At 43.8% G+C, this 13,141-nt stretch overlaps 1 protein-coding gene across 2 annotated transcripts; it reads right to left on the bottom strand.

Annotated features, from left to right (window-relative positions):
• Positions 1–1,154: 1,154 nt before the first annotated feature.
• Positions 1,155–12,847, bottom strand: LOC114222086 (DLA class II histocompatibility antigen, DR-1 beta chain). 2 transcript variants are annotated; one of them, XM_088024046.1, is made up of 6 exons: positions 12,664–12,847; positions 6,299–6,568; positions 3,133–3,414; positions 2,278–2,388; positions 1,784–1,807; positions 1,155–1,491 (listed from the first exon to the last, which is right to left on the bottom strand). In XM_088024046.1, the coding sequence occupies exons 1-6, from the start codon at positions 12,761–12,763 to the stop codon at positions 1,478–1,480; spliced, it is 801 nt and encodes a 266-aa protein (XP_087880172.1). In that variant the 5' UTR covers positions 12,764–12,847; the 3' UTR covers positions 1,155–1,477. The 2 variants fall into 2 exon arrangements, with proteins under 2 accessions (XP_087880172.1, XP_087880173.1); XM_088024047.1 differs by lacking the exons at positions 1,155–1,491; positions 1,784–1,807 and having other exon boundaries at positions 2,240–2,388.
• Between the last annotated feature and the right edge of the window lie 294 nt (positions 12,848–13,141).

Here is a 13,141-nt window from a genome sequence, read left to right as displayed (position 1 = left end):
CAAAACATTGAGTACTGTACAAACTCTCTCGTACCTGTACAAATGCTTTTTGGAGATTATTCTATCACAGGATGTTATTTTTCCTTCCAGCTGCATAGTATTTCATTGTTTGTATGGACATCAGAGAGTCATAATTTCCCCTTTCTTTCCCAGCACTGCTTCTGATTTCTGCTAAGATAATATCTATCCGGGATGTTCATGTAGACAGTAAGTTTACACACAATCTGGAAGGGTCAGAGATGCATCTTTTCCCCTAGAGTTGTGGCTTTGTCCTGATGGTCTGAGACTTAGTTAGGGGGAAGGCTGCATCCCAAGCCAAGGTGTCAGCATGCCACTGAGTTCGTCTGAGAGACAGAAAAGGGTGGAAGTATAGATAGAGCCCACCATCAGTATAATGAAAGGGGTTTACTCAGGTTTAGATACTTTCTTATAAAAAAACCAGGGAATGGGGCACCTGGCTGGCTCAGTCAACGGAACATTCAACTCCTGATCTCAGGGTTATGAGTTCATGCCCCACATTGGGTGTGGTGCCTATTTAAAGACTAGAAAGAAATAAAAATTTAAAAATAAAATTAAAAATCAGGGACAGGGGCACCTGGGTGGCTCAGTCAGTTAAACGTCTACCTTCGGCTCAGGTCATGATCCCAGAGTCCTGGGATCGAGCCCCACTTGGGGCTCCCTGTTTAGGAGGGAATCTGTTTCTCCCTCTCCCTCTCCTCTGTGCTCTCCCTCTCTCTCTCTCTCAGGTAAATGCATAAAATAAAATCTTTCAAAAAATCAAGGACGAGGAGACAAAAGAATGTGATTATAAAAATTCTGAGGGCATCATATCCTTACAAGTTGCATTTCTGATATTTTTTGTCCACTTTCCCTATCCCGTGGTGCAAAGGGACTTGTGTGTTTGTCTTTGAGAACACAAAGAGGTAGGACACCACCATCATATGGGTCATTAAGGGCTTCCTCTTAGATCTAGAAAACATGCCTAATTACAGAACGCATAAAGCCCAAGAATAAACAGGGAATGAAGCAAGGATGCTTTCCATGATCCACTTCTGAACAAAATTCTGGACTATAAATAAAAACCATTATTTTATTGTGATGGAATCATCCCTTTTTATTTTATACTTCTTTTCCTTGAAACTCTCTGAAGCAGATGATTTTCACCCCATGTTTATTTGAGAAAAGCTTATAAGGACACGTGAGCAGCAGGTGAGTTCCCATGCAAGGGAGGCAGGAAGGGCTGCATAGAAGGGGACCTGGAGAGAATGCAGATGAGGTACTGCAGTCACACTGGGGCTTCCAGGTCAAAGACGGGGCAGAGGGAACCACAGGGAGGACAGGTGCTGCAGGGTCACTGAAGCCGGGCCAACCCCATCTGAGAAAGCACTGTATGTGTGGAGGAATGAGAGCTGGAAGCCTTTCACTCTGCAAAGAAGCTGGGAAGGAAGGTTCTTCCTGGAGTATCGCCATCTGCACATCAGCTCAGGAGTCCTGCAGAGACAGAGCAGAGTGTTGTTTCCAGACCCATCTCTCCAAGCAGCCTCTTCCCATCTCCCAGGGCCTGGAGTGAAAGCACTGAAGTAAGAAGAACATATTCTTAGGTCTCCCCGAGCCAAAGCTATTCTACAACACGGGCTTTCTACAAATGGAGAGAAGAAGCTTCAGTGTAAACTGCCTGATGAGAAGTTGGATCCAAAGTCTTTCCCATTATCTGTGTCTTTCACCTTTACCACCTGTTCCAGGATAACCAAATCTATATCTAAAGAGGATGAAACAAAATTACCTGTTGGCTGAAGTCCAGAGTGTCCTGGGAACGAGAAGGGAAAATGTATACTTAGCAGATACGGAGGTAAATCTGTCCCCACACATGAGGTCCCAGCCCCAAACCGGCCTCCTTAGATTTCTCTAATAGCACAACCCACATCACATGATTCCAGGGTGGAGAAGAAAGTGACAGATGTGACCCATGAAGTTTCTGTCCATAAATCCAGGGTGATTTCATTAGCTTTACCGGCTCTTCCTTCAATTGGCCCAGGATCTCAACCCAAGATCTCCATGCTTGTTAACCTGTCTCTTATCTCTATAGGCCATAACCTCCTATGCTGTAACACAGTAACCATGGACTGCTGATTTCTGGATTCCTAGGAAATTTGAGGTCAAATTGGGAAAGAAAGGCTTCATACAGGGCCACTGGTGCACAGAGAGTTTATTTGGTCAAAGCTGTATTTCTCCCCCATGGGGTCTCTGGGGAGTCTCAGCTACCAACAGGTGCCTTACCCTTCTGATTCCTGAAGTAGATGACCAGCCCCACCACGAGGAAGAGCAGACCCAGAACAAAGCCTCCAATTCCACTCAGCATCTTGCTCTGCGCAGACTCAGACTGTGCCCCTGAGGGAAGAAGCAGTTTTAATGATTTTTACCCCAAATCCAACTTCTCTGATGGAGACTCTGGGATTGAGACTTTTGGAAATGAGGAAGGAAGGCTGCCCTAAAGAAGCAGAATAATTGGCAATTTCTGGAAAAGAAATTTAAAATCACGTTGAGTAGATATAAAGTTTAGGCACTGAACTTTTTAAATACCATAGTTCTGACAAATCCACTACTTCAACATCTATGGACGAGGAAGCTCGGACTCCATGAAGCTCAACTAGCTTGTGCAGTGTGACAGAGCTAATAGAAGGAAACCCAAGATTGGATTCTCCTTAAGTCAGGAAGGTCCCTACAATGTAGAGGATGTGCCTCTTCCGAGATCACAATAAACAACTCAGAGCAACAGTGCCCGAAGCACAAGCCCAGCCCAAGGCAGGAGACTGGTGCCCAGTGTGAAGATGGGACCGTGACCTGTGAGCTATGTAAAATGTCAAAACATGGACAACCGCCTTTCTGCCTGCCAGGCATAACTGCCTCTCCAAGGAAGGTAGGATCTGTAGAAATGATCACAGGATATCTAGAAACTACCAGAGGATTTCTATCACAACATATCACTCGGCTACCCCCAGTGACCTGTGCTGAAGAGAAGAGAACATGGAGCAAATGAAAACATGGTGTAAGGAGAGAGAACCCTGACATTCAGGAAAAGCAAAGTCCCCTCCTTGGTGGGTAAGGAACTTAGGAGGTCAGAAAACTTCTCACTCCATTCCACGGTGACAGGACTCATCAAGCTTGGGTGCTCCACTTGGCAGGTGTAGACCTCTCCACTCTGAGGAACTGTCTCCAGCATCACTAGAGTCTGGAAGGTCCAGTCTCCATTCCGGATCAGGCCTGTGGACACGACCCCAGCCTCCTCTTCCTGGCCATTCCGAAACCACCTGACTTCAATGTGGCCTGGATAGAAACCGTTCACAGAGCAGACCAGGAGGTTGTGGTGCTGCAGGGGCTGGGTCTTCGTAGGATACACGGTCACTGTAGGCTCAACTACAAGAGAAGTGATAGAGGGACTCAGTGAGGAAGAGAGAGTCAGTCTTCTTGGTTGGCTGCCTCGCTACCTCCAGTCTCTGGTCTGAGTCTCAAGCACTCCCCCCAAAGCTGGGCATGGGGGCCAATAAGAGCCAGTATAATGAGTCATGAATTTAATTCTGACCATATGGATCTCAAATCCATTAGATTTGAGAGATATTGGAGAAATTTGTGCAGTTTATTTTTCATTGTGTGAAGCAGTTATTCTGAATTAAAGTGTTTACAAGTTTTGCAAAGCATATGGTGTCTTAATTAAAAGCATGATTTCTGGAGCAGGTTGACTGGGTTCAAATCCAGACTCTGCTACTTTACTGATTCATCCTGGGAGAATTTTCACATTCCTCTGTGCCCCAGCTTTCTAACCTATCAAGGGGAATAGTGATACTAACTTAGCTTTTAGAGTTATGTGAAGATTAATACACCAAAGTATGTAAAACAGTAACTGAAATTTAACCTTCAGTATGTTAGCTACTTATTATCCTTGTTTTGTTGGAGAGGAAATATGACTCAAAGCAGGGTGGATGAATTGGGGAACAGCTTGAGGTAGGTGGGGAAAGAGAATATGAAATCCTGGGATTGCTACACTCACACCTTAAAACAACACAGAAACGGTTCTACCCTGGAAAGCAGGAAAGACAGAAGTGATTCTCTAGTTCTGGGAGCTGAGTCCCAAGAACAGGAGGAGTCCCGAAAGAGAGAGAAATGAGCAAAGAAACTCATTTATTTTAAAAAGTTCTCATAATTGCATTCAGCTGATCAATACTTCTTCTTTGCACTACAAAAATATCTATTATTGGAATTGTTATCATTTTATAATTGTCTCCCTTTTACAACTAACACTTGAGTTCAGGGCAAGGTCTGAGACTCACTAACAGGTATCCTTAGTGCCTGAGACCATCCCTGACACTACAGCCTGAATAAATTCAATTTCTGTTTTTGTAAAAGGAGAAATATGGGAAAACCTTTTTACAATACCATAAAATGGTAGATTTAAGATTGATGAGAAACCACTGCTAACAATTTTTTGTATATTTCATTAATTCAAAATGTTTACATTCCTAGCAGGAAAAGTAATAAACAGAACCAAAATATAAACCACAAACTAGGGAAAATGCTAAATCAAATGTCAGCAAAGCATTAATAATCTCATGTATAAAGCATGTATAAAATCACTGAGAAAAACACCAAAACCCCAGAGATAATAGACAGTAGATAATTTTTACAATGATTAGCCAAATAATATGTGAAAAAAAATGTTCAAGAACCTTAGTAATCAAAGGAATAGAAATTAAAAATTAACAAGATAAATTTTCAACTGAGCATTTGGCAATATTGAAAAAAAAGGTCTAGCAATGGGTAATGTGAGGTGAATTATTACGACTATATAAAGAAATCATATGCAATTCTTTAAATACTTTCATCATTATAAAAACAACAGTATCAATATATTTTGTAACAAAAATATAATTAAAAAACCTAGTTTCAAAATCATTTCAAGTATATAAGAATATATACACTATGGAACAAAGCAAAGAGCTTCTGGATGGCACATTAGACTCTTGGTTTTGGCTTAAGTCATGGTCTAAGGGTCCTGAGATGGAGCCCTCCCCTTCCCTCCCACCCTTCAGGCTCCAGCTTAGCAGGGAGTCCCCTTCAGATTTTCTCTCTCCCTCTCCCTCTGCCCCTCCCCCTGCCTGTGGTCTCTCTCTCTCTCTCTCTCTCTCTCTCTCTCTTTTTCTCTTTCTCTCTCCATCTCTCTCTCTCTAAAATAAATAAATAAATCTTTAAAAAAAGAAAAAAAGCAAGAAGTTGAGACCTAAAAGCGGCCTCAGAAAGATCAGAGGGGTCTCAGAGGTCCTCTCAACCCATCAAAAATTAGTCAGACACTTTTTGTCAAAGAAATGGTCCCACACACAGACACAGACACACTTACTTCAGGGGTTTCAGGATTAAGAAGGGTGAGTGCCAAGAACGGAGGGTGACTGGCCTCACATTCTCCCCAATCTTTTATTCCTCCCCTCCCCTCCCCTAAACCTTCACCCCAACCAGGACACCCTCCACTTCCCTCCCCAGATCTCCAACCACCTGCCTAGTGTTCCCTCCACCTGGGGCTCCTGACGCCCCCTCACCTCTCCCTCAGGGGCCAGCAAGGCTGCCAGAGGCCCCTTCCTGTGTCCTGCCCCCACACCCACTCTCCCAAACCATCCCCCACATCCAGGCCCACAGCCCAGCTCACACCCGTTCTCGTCCCCCTCACTTCACAGTGCACCCCTCCCACTCTCCCCACAGCCACACACGGACACACCACGTTGTCCCCACAGCCACACATGGACCATACTGTCCCCACAGTCACACACGGACACACCACGCTGTCCCCACAGCCACACAAGGACCATGCTGTCCCCACAGTCACACACGGACACACCACGCTGTCCCCACAGCCACACACGGACACACCACGCTGTCCCCACAGTCACACACGGACACACCACGCTGTCCCCACAGCCACACACGGACACACCACGCTGTCCCCACAGCCACACAAGGACCATGCTGTCCCCACAGTCACACACGGACACACCACGCTGTCCCCACAGCCACACAAGGACACAGCCACACTCTCCACAGTCTCACACGGACACACCACACAATCACAACCACACACTCCGCACAGTCACACAGACGGACCACACTGTCCCTGACGTCGCACTCTCACAGGGATCCTTGTAACTTGTACTTGCTCAAGACCCTGTACGCTCGCTCCCGCCCTAGTCTCTGTCTCACAGTCACGCACACGCGCACACACACGGCCTCCCCTCCCTCCCCCCCGGGCCGCGCTCACCTCGCCGCTGCACCAGGAAGCTCTCACCCACCCCGTAGTTGTGTCTGCACACCGTGTCCACCGCGGCCCGCCTCCGCTCCATGACGTCCTTCTGGCGGTTCCAGTACTCAGCGTCCGGCCGCCCCAGCTCCGTCACCGGCCGGAACTCCCCCACGTCGCTGTCGAAGCGCACGTACTCCTCCCCGTTATAGATGTATCTGTCCAGGAGCCGCACCCGCTCCGTCCCGTTGGAATAATGACACTCGGCCTTAAACAGCTCCAAGAAATGAGCTGTGGGGACAGAGAGGATCCGGTCACCCGCGGGCTCCTGGAAGACACTGACGGCGGCACCCTCGGTGGCTCCCCCCCCCCGCGCCCCCAAACCACCAGCGCCCACGGCTCGTCTTTCCTCTGCCCGCGGCGACCCCGTCTCAGGGGAGCCTTCCCGGGTCGCTGGGTTCCGGGCTCGGCGGCGAACCTTCCAGCCTGAGCAGCGCGGGCGTTCGCCCCTCAGCGCCTCCCCCTGACAGACACCAGCCTCCCTCCTCGCCTCCCACAGCCCTTCCCCCTCCCCCCACCCCCGACCTTAAACACGTCCCACCCGCTTCCCTCCCCCCTGAACACTTGGTTTGGGCTGAGCTGGCTCGGGCCCCTGCCGCCCCTGCGAATCCAGAGAAGGAAACAGCTTAAAATGGAGGGAAAGTGATGCACAAAACGCAACCAGGCAAGACTTTATACGGGGGGTGAGAAATGTCACAAGAGGAGTGTGCAGGTCTAGAACAGAGAATAATCGGATGATCTCAATCACCTTAGGGTCCCAGAGAGGTGGTCTCAAGGGTGACATGAGATGTGACATGAAAGATTAACTAGGTGTAACTGGAGGGTGTGTGTGCGCGCGCGCGCGTGTGTGTGCGTGTGTGTGTGTGTGTGTGCGTGTGTGTGTGTGTGTATGTGTTTGGGAGAAAGGGAGGCACATTTTAGGTCAAGGTCATGTAACTGTGCAAAAGTTTGAAAGAATTTCCTCAAGAAACCAGAGAAAACAGTTCGCAGAAGCACAGACAGTGAGAGGAAGAAGGAAGTTTAGACTAGAGACGATCATCACAGGGAGACCACACCAAAAGCCTGTGGGTGGTGGTAGCATTTGACTTTTATACTAAATTCAAGGGGATACGACTGAAGAATTTTAAGGAGATGAAAACCATGATTGCAATATAGTTCCTCGATCCTTACCTACATTTCCAAATCCAGAAATCTCAGAAAACCAGATCTTTTTTAGAATTTTGATGCAGAACCCATTTGGCCAATCTAGTCTGAGGTAAAGGGTCAGACACGTCAGAGCTCTTATTGGTCAGTCACATGTGCTTCTGTAGTTCAATATATGAACATATCATAATATATATATATGCATATACATATAGACATATATACCTACATGTATGTATATATTGATATTTCTGTTTTATGTTTAATTGAACTCAGAAAAAAATTTGTTCAAGTATAATTAACGCAAAAATTTTAAAAATAGGGAAAAATACCACTGTGTTTAAAAGGGAGACAAATAAAAGGGAGCATTTGACATTATCAATAAAATAGAATATAGAATTAACACAAAAGTTTGATATATTTTACTGAAAAATACTTGTGGCAGTCACAATTTATGACCTATAAAGGCAAGTTGTTGAAAGTTAACAGAGATGGTGAGGATCCAGAAATCATGAAATATGGAAAAACATTGCATAAGGCAAAAAGTAAAAAATAAAGATCTTGGCTTACATTGATTGAATGGGCTCTACAAGAAATTGGTGAATGTATACAACTTTATAGTTTATTTTTTCTTTATTTAAACAAGCTAAAATAAACCACAAAGACCTGAATTGGAAGGTGAGTGTGTGTATAAAGTAGGAGTCTAGAGTTCTGAGAAGCAACTCAGTATAAATCAGTGTTTTCAACCTCAGCACTGTTAACATCTTGGGGTTTTGTTTGTTTGTTTGAAATTATACCCCATATATTTCCCAACTACTATGGTACAAAACTAAAGACCAACAATTAAACAAAGCTGGAAAATCTACAATGTAAATATTTAATATTTACATGTAAATATTAAACAATGCACTACTGCACAGTGGGCCAAATAAGAAATCAAACCCAAATCAAAACATGTCTCAAAACAAAAGAAAAAGAAAACACAAGTGAAATTTATTCTATAAATTCTTGTATTAGGGAAAAAAGTTCAACTCTCTCCACCAGCCATCCAAGATGCTGAAAGGAAAGGAGGCTAAGGGGTGGCCCTGGACCCTGGTGAAGAAGTAGGAGGCCAACAAGGTGGTCAATCCCCCGTTTGAGAAAAGGCCCAAGAATGTTGGCAATGGACAGGACATCCAACCAAAAAGGGACCTCACCCACTTTGTCAAATTCACTGGCTACATCCAGCTGCAGCAGCAAAGGGCTACTCTCTATAAACGTCCAAAAGTGCCTCTCATGATTAAGCAGTTCCCCTAAGCCTTGGATGGCCACACAGCTACTCAACTGCTTAAGCTGGCCCACAGATACAGACCAGAGGCAAAGCAAGAGAAGCAGCAGAGATTGTTGGCCCGGGCTAGAAAGAAAGCTGCCAGTAAAGGGGATGTCCCCCTAAGATGCCTCCTGTCATTCGAGCTGGGGTTAATACTGTCACCACCTTGGTGGAAAACAAGAAGTCTAGCTAGTAGTGATTGCAAATGATGTGGATCCCACTGAGCTGATGTCTTCCTGCCTGCTCTGTGTCGTAAGATGGGGGTTCCCGCATATTATCAAGGGAAAGGCCAGGCTGGGTTTTCTGGCCCACCGGAAAACCTGCACCACTGTCGCCTTCATACAAGTTAATTCTGAAGATAAATGAGCTCTTCTTAAGCTGTTGGAAGCTATCAGGACAAATGATAGATACGGTGAGATCCACTGTCCCTGGGGAGGCAATGTCCTGGGTCCAAAGTCTGTGGTTCCATTGCCAAGTTGGAAAAGGCAAAGACTAAAGAACTGGCCACCAAACTGGACTGAGCATGCACTATTGAATTTTCTGTATATAAAAGCAATAAGAAGTTCTCTTTCAGCCGGTGTCAAGGAAAACAAAAAGGAAAAAGGAAAAGAAAAGTTCAAACAAACACATTACACCACAGGGAACTAGAAAAAGAAACTTGGGAGAAATTTAGTAGAGGAAGGAAATAACAAAACAAAATCAGAAATAAATAAAATAGAGACCGGAAGAAATAATCACATAACATTGAAAGTAATGACCAGTTTTTCCAAAAAAAATAAAATTGGCAATGCTTTAACTACATTAACTAAGAGGGAAAAAGAAAGAGAGAGAGAGAAGGCTCAAAACCCAAAATGAGAAATGGAAGAGAAAACAATACAATTGATAACCACAGCTGTTGACATGTTGGACAAGATAATTGTTGTGGGAAGGCTGTTCTGTGTATTGTAGGATGTCTACCAACATCACTAGCCTCTACGCACTAGGTATCATATAAAACCCCAGTTTTGAAAACCAAAAAGTGGCTCCAGACACTGTTATATTCCCTGGGGGCGGGGAGCAGTGGCTAAACTGTCCCTGGGTAAGAACCACTGTTATACCATCAAAATATATGTGGTGAAGAAGCTGCTGTTAATTATGAAGCAGCTGAGTATTACATCGAAAAATTTGCCAATATCATATCTGGTAAAAACCTTATCCCAAGGAAATTTATTTTGCCTGAAAAAGCTCAGTACCAGATTCTTAAAAAACTTTCATAGTGCGTAATAAGAGAGTATCAAAAGCTACTAAGAATTCTAGCCAAAAGATAACTGTTTTTGTCTGGGTCAATGCTTCAGGCTCACCCAAAACAAGGTGAGCTGTGATTGGAAAAACTAAAATCCAGGATGTCTAAAAGCTCTATTTTACCTGTGCTTTATGGTCAAACAAGAAAATAAGGGTAACCAGTTATATATTTTCTAACTGACTCAATCACCACTTTGCATCAGTGACACGTTCCTGACAGCCAAGCTGGACTGTGAGAAGCCTGTAGTGTCATTTTCCCTGGATAATTGTTCCACATATTGCTCTCCTGAGCTTCTTGCAAAAACTAAAGCTTTTGACTTTGAATTTCCCCCAGTATGACGTCTGTGTTGAAATCTTATGACCCAGGAATTTTCGTCTCATCACGAGCAAGTATAAACAATTTTTAAATTCTATTCTTGTTGCAGTTTACAGAGAGAAGCCTACCAATCCACAGGTTTCTGAAAGAATCAGTTACTAGTGCCTGTTTTGAAGCTAAGAATTAATAAAACAACTTTAACAAAGGTTTGGCACAGACTTTGGGCTATGTTCATGTTTGCATAAACTAGCAGATGAAGATTTTGAAAACTAGCATGCCGTTAATGAAAGAAAATCATGTCAAACTTCCACACAAGTTAAAGTTCATGAGATAAAAATCTACGTGAAAGGACGCTGACATCCACCAAACACTGAGCACCGACAATGGGGCCATGGTGGGCATTCCCCCGAGTGATGGAAACATGGTAGTGGCGACCCTGAGAGCATTCCTCAGTTAGCTCCCCACACTCCTGCCTCTCTAGCCTTCCTTCTGTCCCTTAAACTCAGCAAACATCTTCCCACACTTTGGCCTTCATCCTGTTCTCTCTCCCTAGAACACTTGTCCCTCAGATCCTGCACATGGCTGGCTTCTTCTCTTCAGTCACGTCTCAACTAAATGTCACTTTCTCAGGGAGAGCTCCCTCGCTGCTCCAACTGAAGTCAGGTGAATCCAGTTCTATTTCACAACGCTGGTGTATTTTTTTCAGAGCACTTATTGCTTTCTGAATTTTTTTTCTTTTTTAGATGTTTATTGGGCTTTCTACTCTGCCAGTACATAACACCCGTGATAGTAGTGATTTTTTTTATCTTATTCAAATAGAATTCACTGAGCCTAGGACAGAGCCCCGTACAAAATAGCTGCTCAGAAATTATGTGTGGTTTAAATGAATAAACCCGGGGTTCTGGGAATCAGTCACTGTGAGGATCCTAGAAAGTAAGAAGGGATTTAAGCTTCAACACTTTTATTCTTATGATACATTATATCCCCTCCACTTCCTGTGAGAAATTCAAACTTCCTCTTTCTCCTACTGTTCTAAAAAATATCACAGGTAAAAGAAAAGGTGATTTTAAGGGAAAAAAAGGAAAATTTCATTAAGTTTCAGCTCATCTCGTAGATCTGTGATAGTGCTGAGGATCTTTGCAAACAATGGGGATTCTCAGTAATGATGATGACACATCTGGGAAAGAATACTGAGGAACTGGAAGTGGAGGCAACCAAACATGGCTAATTAAGGAAAACAGAAAACAAGATGAATGAATCTGTGTAATTCGGGATCAAGACCTCAGTAAGCCAATAAGTTCCCTTTTTGCATATTGGCTTTCAGTCTTATGAAATGTAAATCACCTTCACTATCTCTGTACCCTACTCAGGGTATATAGTTTGAACCATATGAAATTCCTGATATTTGACTATTTTTGACTTACAAAATCATAATTTCATATAATTTATCCTATACTAGTTGAACCCCTTCCTGTGGGTTCAGGCCAGACAATAGGAAGATGCAGGAGAAACTGACACTATAGAAACATTCAACATAGATTCATAATGAAAACTAACCTGTGCCAAGTTCTCAGAAGATATATTAAGCTCTTTAAGACACCAAAAAACACCCCACATGTTCTTATTGACAGTGTCATTTCAAGTACTAAGGATCACTGCTGTAGCTCCAGGGTGAGAAATAGAGATAAAATTAACCTCAACTTCTGTCAGAGAACCTCCAGTATAGGGATAAAGGCCTTATAAAATTTGGGGCTCAGGAGAAAGGAAAGGAAATAATGGGAGAGACCTCTTGATACATCCTCACGTATTAGGAAGAGGCACCAACATAACTGATCCAGTGAAGACATAACACAGGGTCTTCTAGGAGAGACCTTTCTAATTCCTTTTGATTCTCCATAAAATTTTCAGAGAAACTTTCCTATTTCCTAGCATAACTCACATAATAAAGAGAACCACTTAATGGGAATTAATTTGAAATCATTATTTCTAAGTCTTCTCAAGAACCTGAGGGAATGAGATGCAGGCCTGGAGAACTTTTATTGGAGGAGAGGTGAGAATAAATGGCCTATATATATGGAGGTCCCTTATGTAGCTCTTTTAGAGAGCAAGCATTCAGGCTCCTTTTGTTTTGGATAGAATTGGGGGTCTATATGACAAGGGTGGTCATTCAAGAAAATACCACAATTTTCTAAGGGACATGGCCTGGACACAGTGACAAAACTAATTTCTTTCTCCCCACCCCCCCAAGATAGCTTACCACCCACGGTGTACACTTACGTGGGGTGTCCCTAGCCCAAGCCAAGGGAGGGCTCAGCACCATCAGTATCAATGTCAAAGCTGTCATCCAGGAGCCTCCAAGGAAACACAGACACAGCATGCTGGAGAGCAGAGAAGATAGGGCACAGGGGAGCAGGCAAGTCTCACTCAGTGAGGACTGGAACCCTCCTTTGGTCACTTCCCAAATTATACCAACCAAGGAATTCATTTCTTTCTTCCTGGATTGGGTAATCTCAGTGTTGAGAACCAATCATCATCAGAGATAACTGCATCATCAGTCGCTGGTCAGAGATTCAGTATGAAGAGCCTCTTCTGAAACTTGGATTTCCTTCATTGAAAGGATTATTTTAATTTAATACTCTAAAGGTTTGATCCAGTTGTATTTGAAACATTTTATTGGACCCCTATTGTGAGCCAGCTCTGTACTGGGCAGTGTTGTGCACAAAAGTTTGAGCCTTTTAGAAGTATTCATGTCTCT

Source organism: Eumetopias jubatus, unplaced genomic scaffold (genome assembly GCF_037043125.1).
Source record: "Eumetopias jubatus isolate StellerSeaLion01/CBP00866 unplaced genomic scaffold, mEumJub1_p1.0 scaffold_6, whole genome shotgun sequence".
Classification (NCBI taxonomy): Eukaryota; Metazoa; Chordata; class Mammalia; order Carnivora; family Otariidae; genus Eumetopias; species Eumetopias jubatus.
The sequence above is the reverse complement of the archived record's forward strand: the minus strand, read 5'-3'. Positions and strand labels throughout refer to the sequence as shown.

Coding starts and splice junctions, on each gene's coding strand:
- LOC114222086 (XM_088024046.1), bottom strand. CDS start 12,763: ATGCTGTGTCTGTGTTTCCTTGGAGGCTCCTGGATGACAGCTTTGACA. Junction 6,569..12,663: donor TTGGGCTAGGGACACCCCAC/GTAAGTGTACAC, acceptor CTGTCCCCACAG/CTCATTTCTTGGAGCTGTTT. Junction 1,808..2,277: donor CTACTTCAGGAATCAGAAGG/GTAAGGCACCTG, acceptor TCTCGTTCCCAG/GACACTCTGGACTTCAGCCA.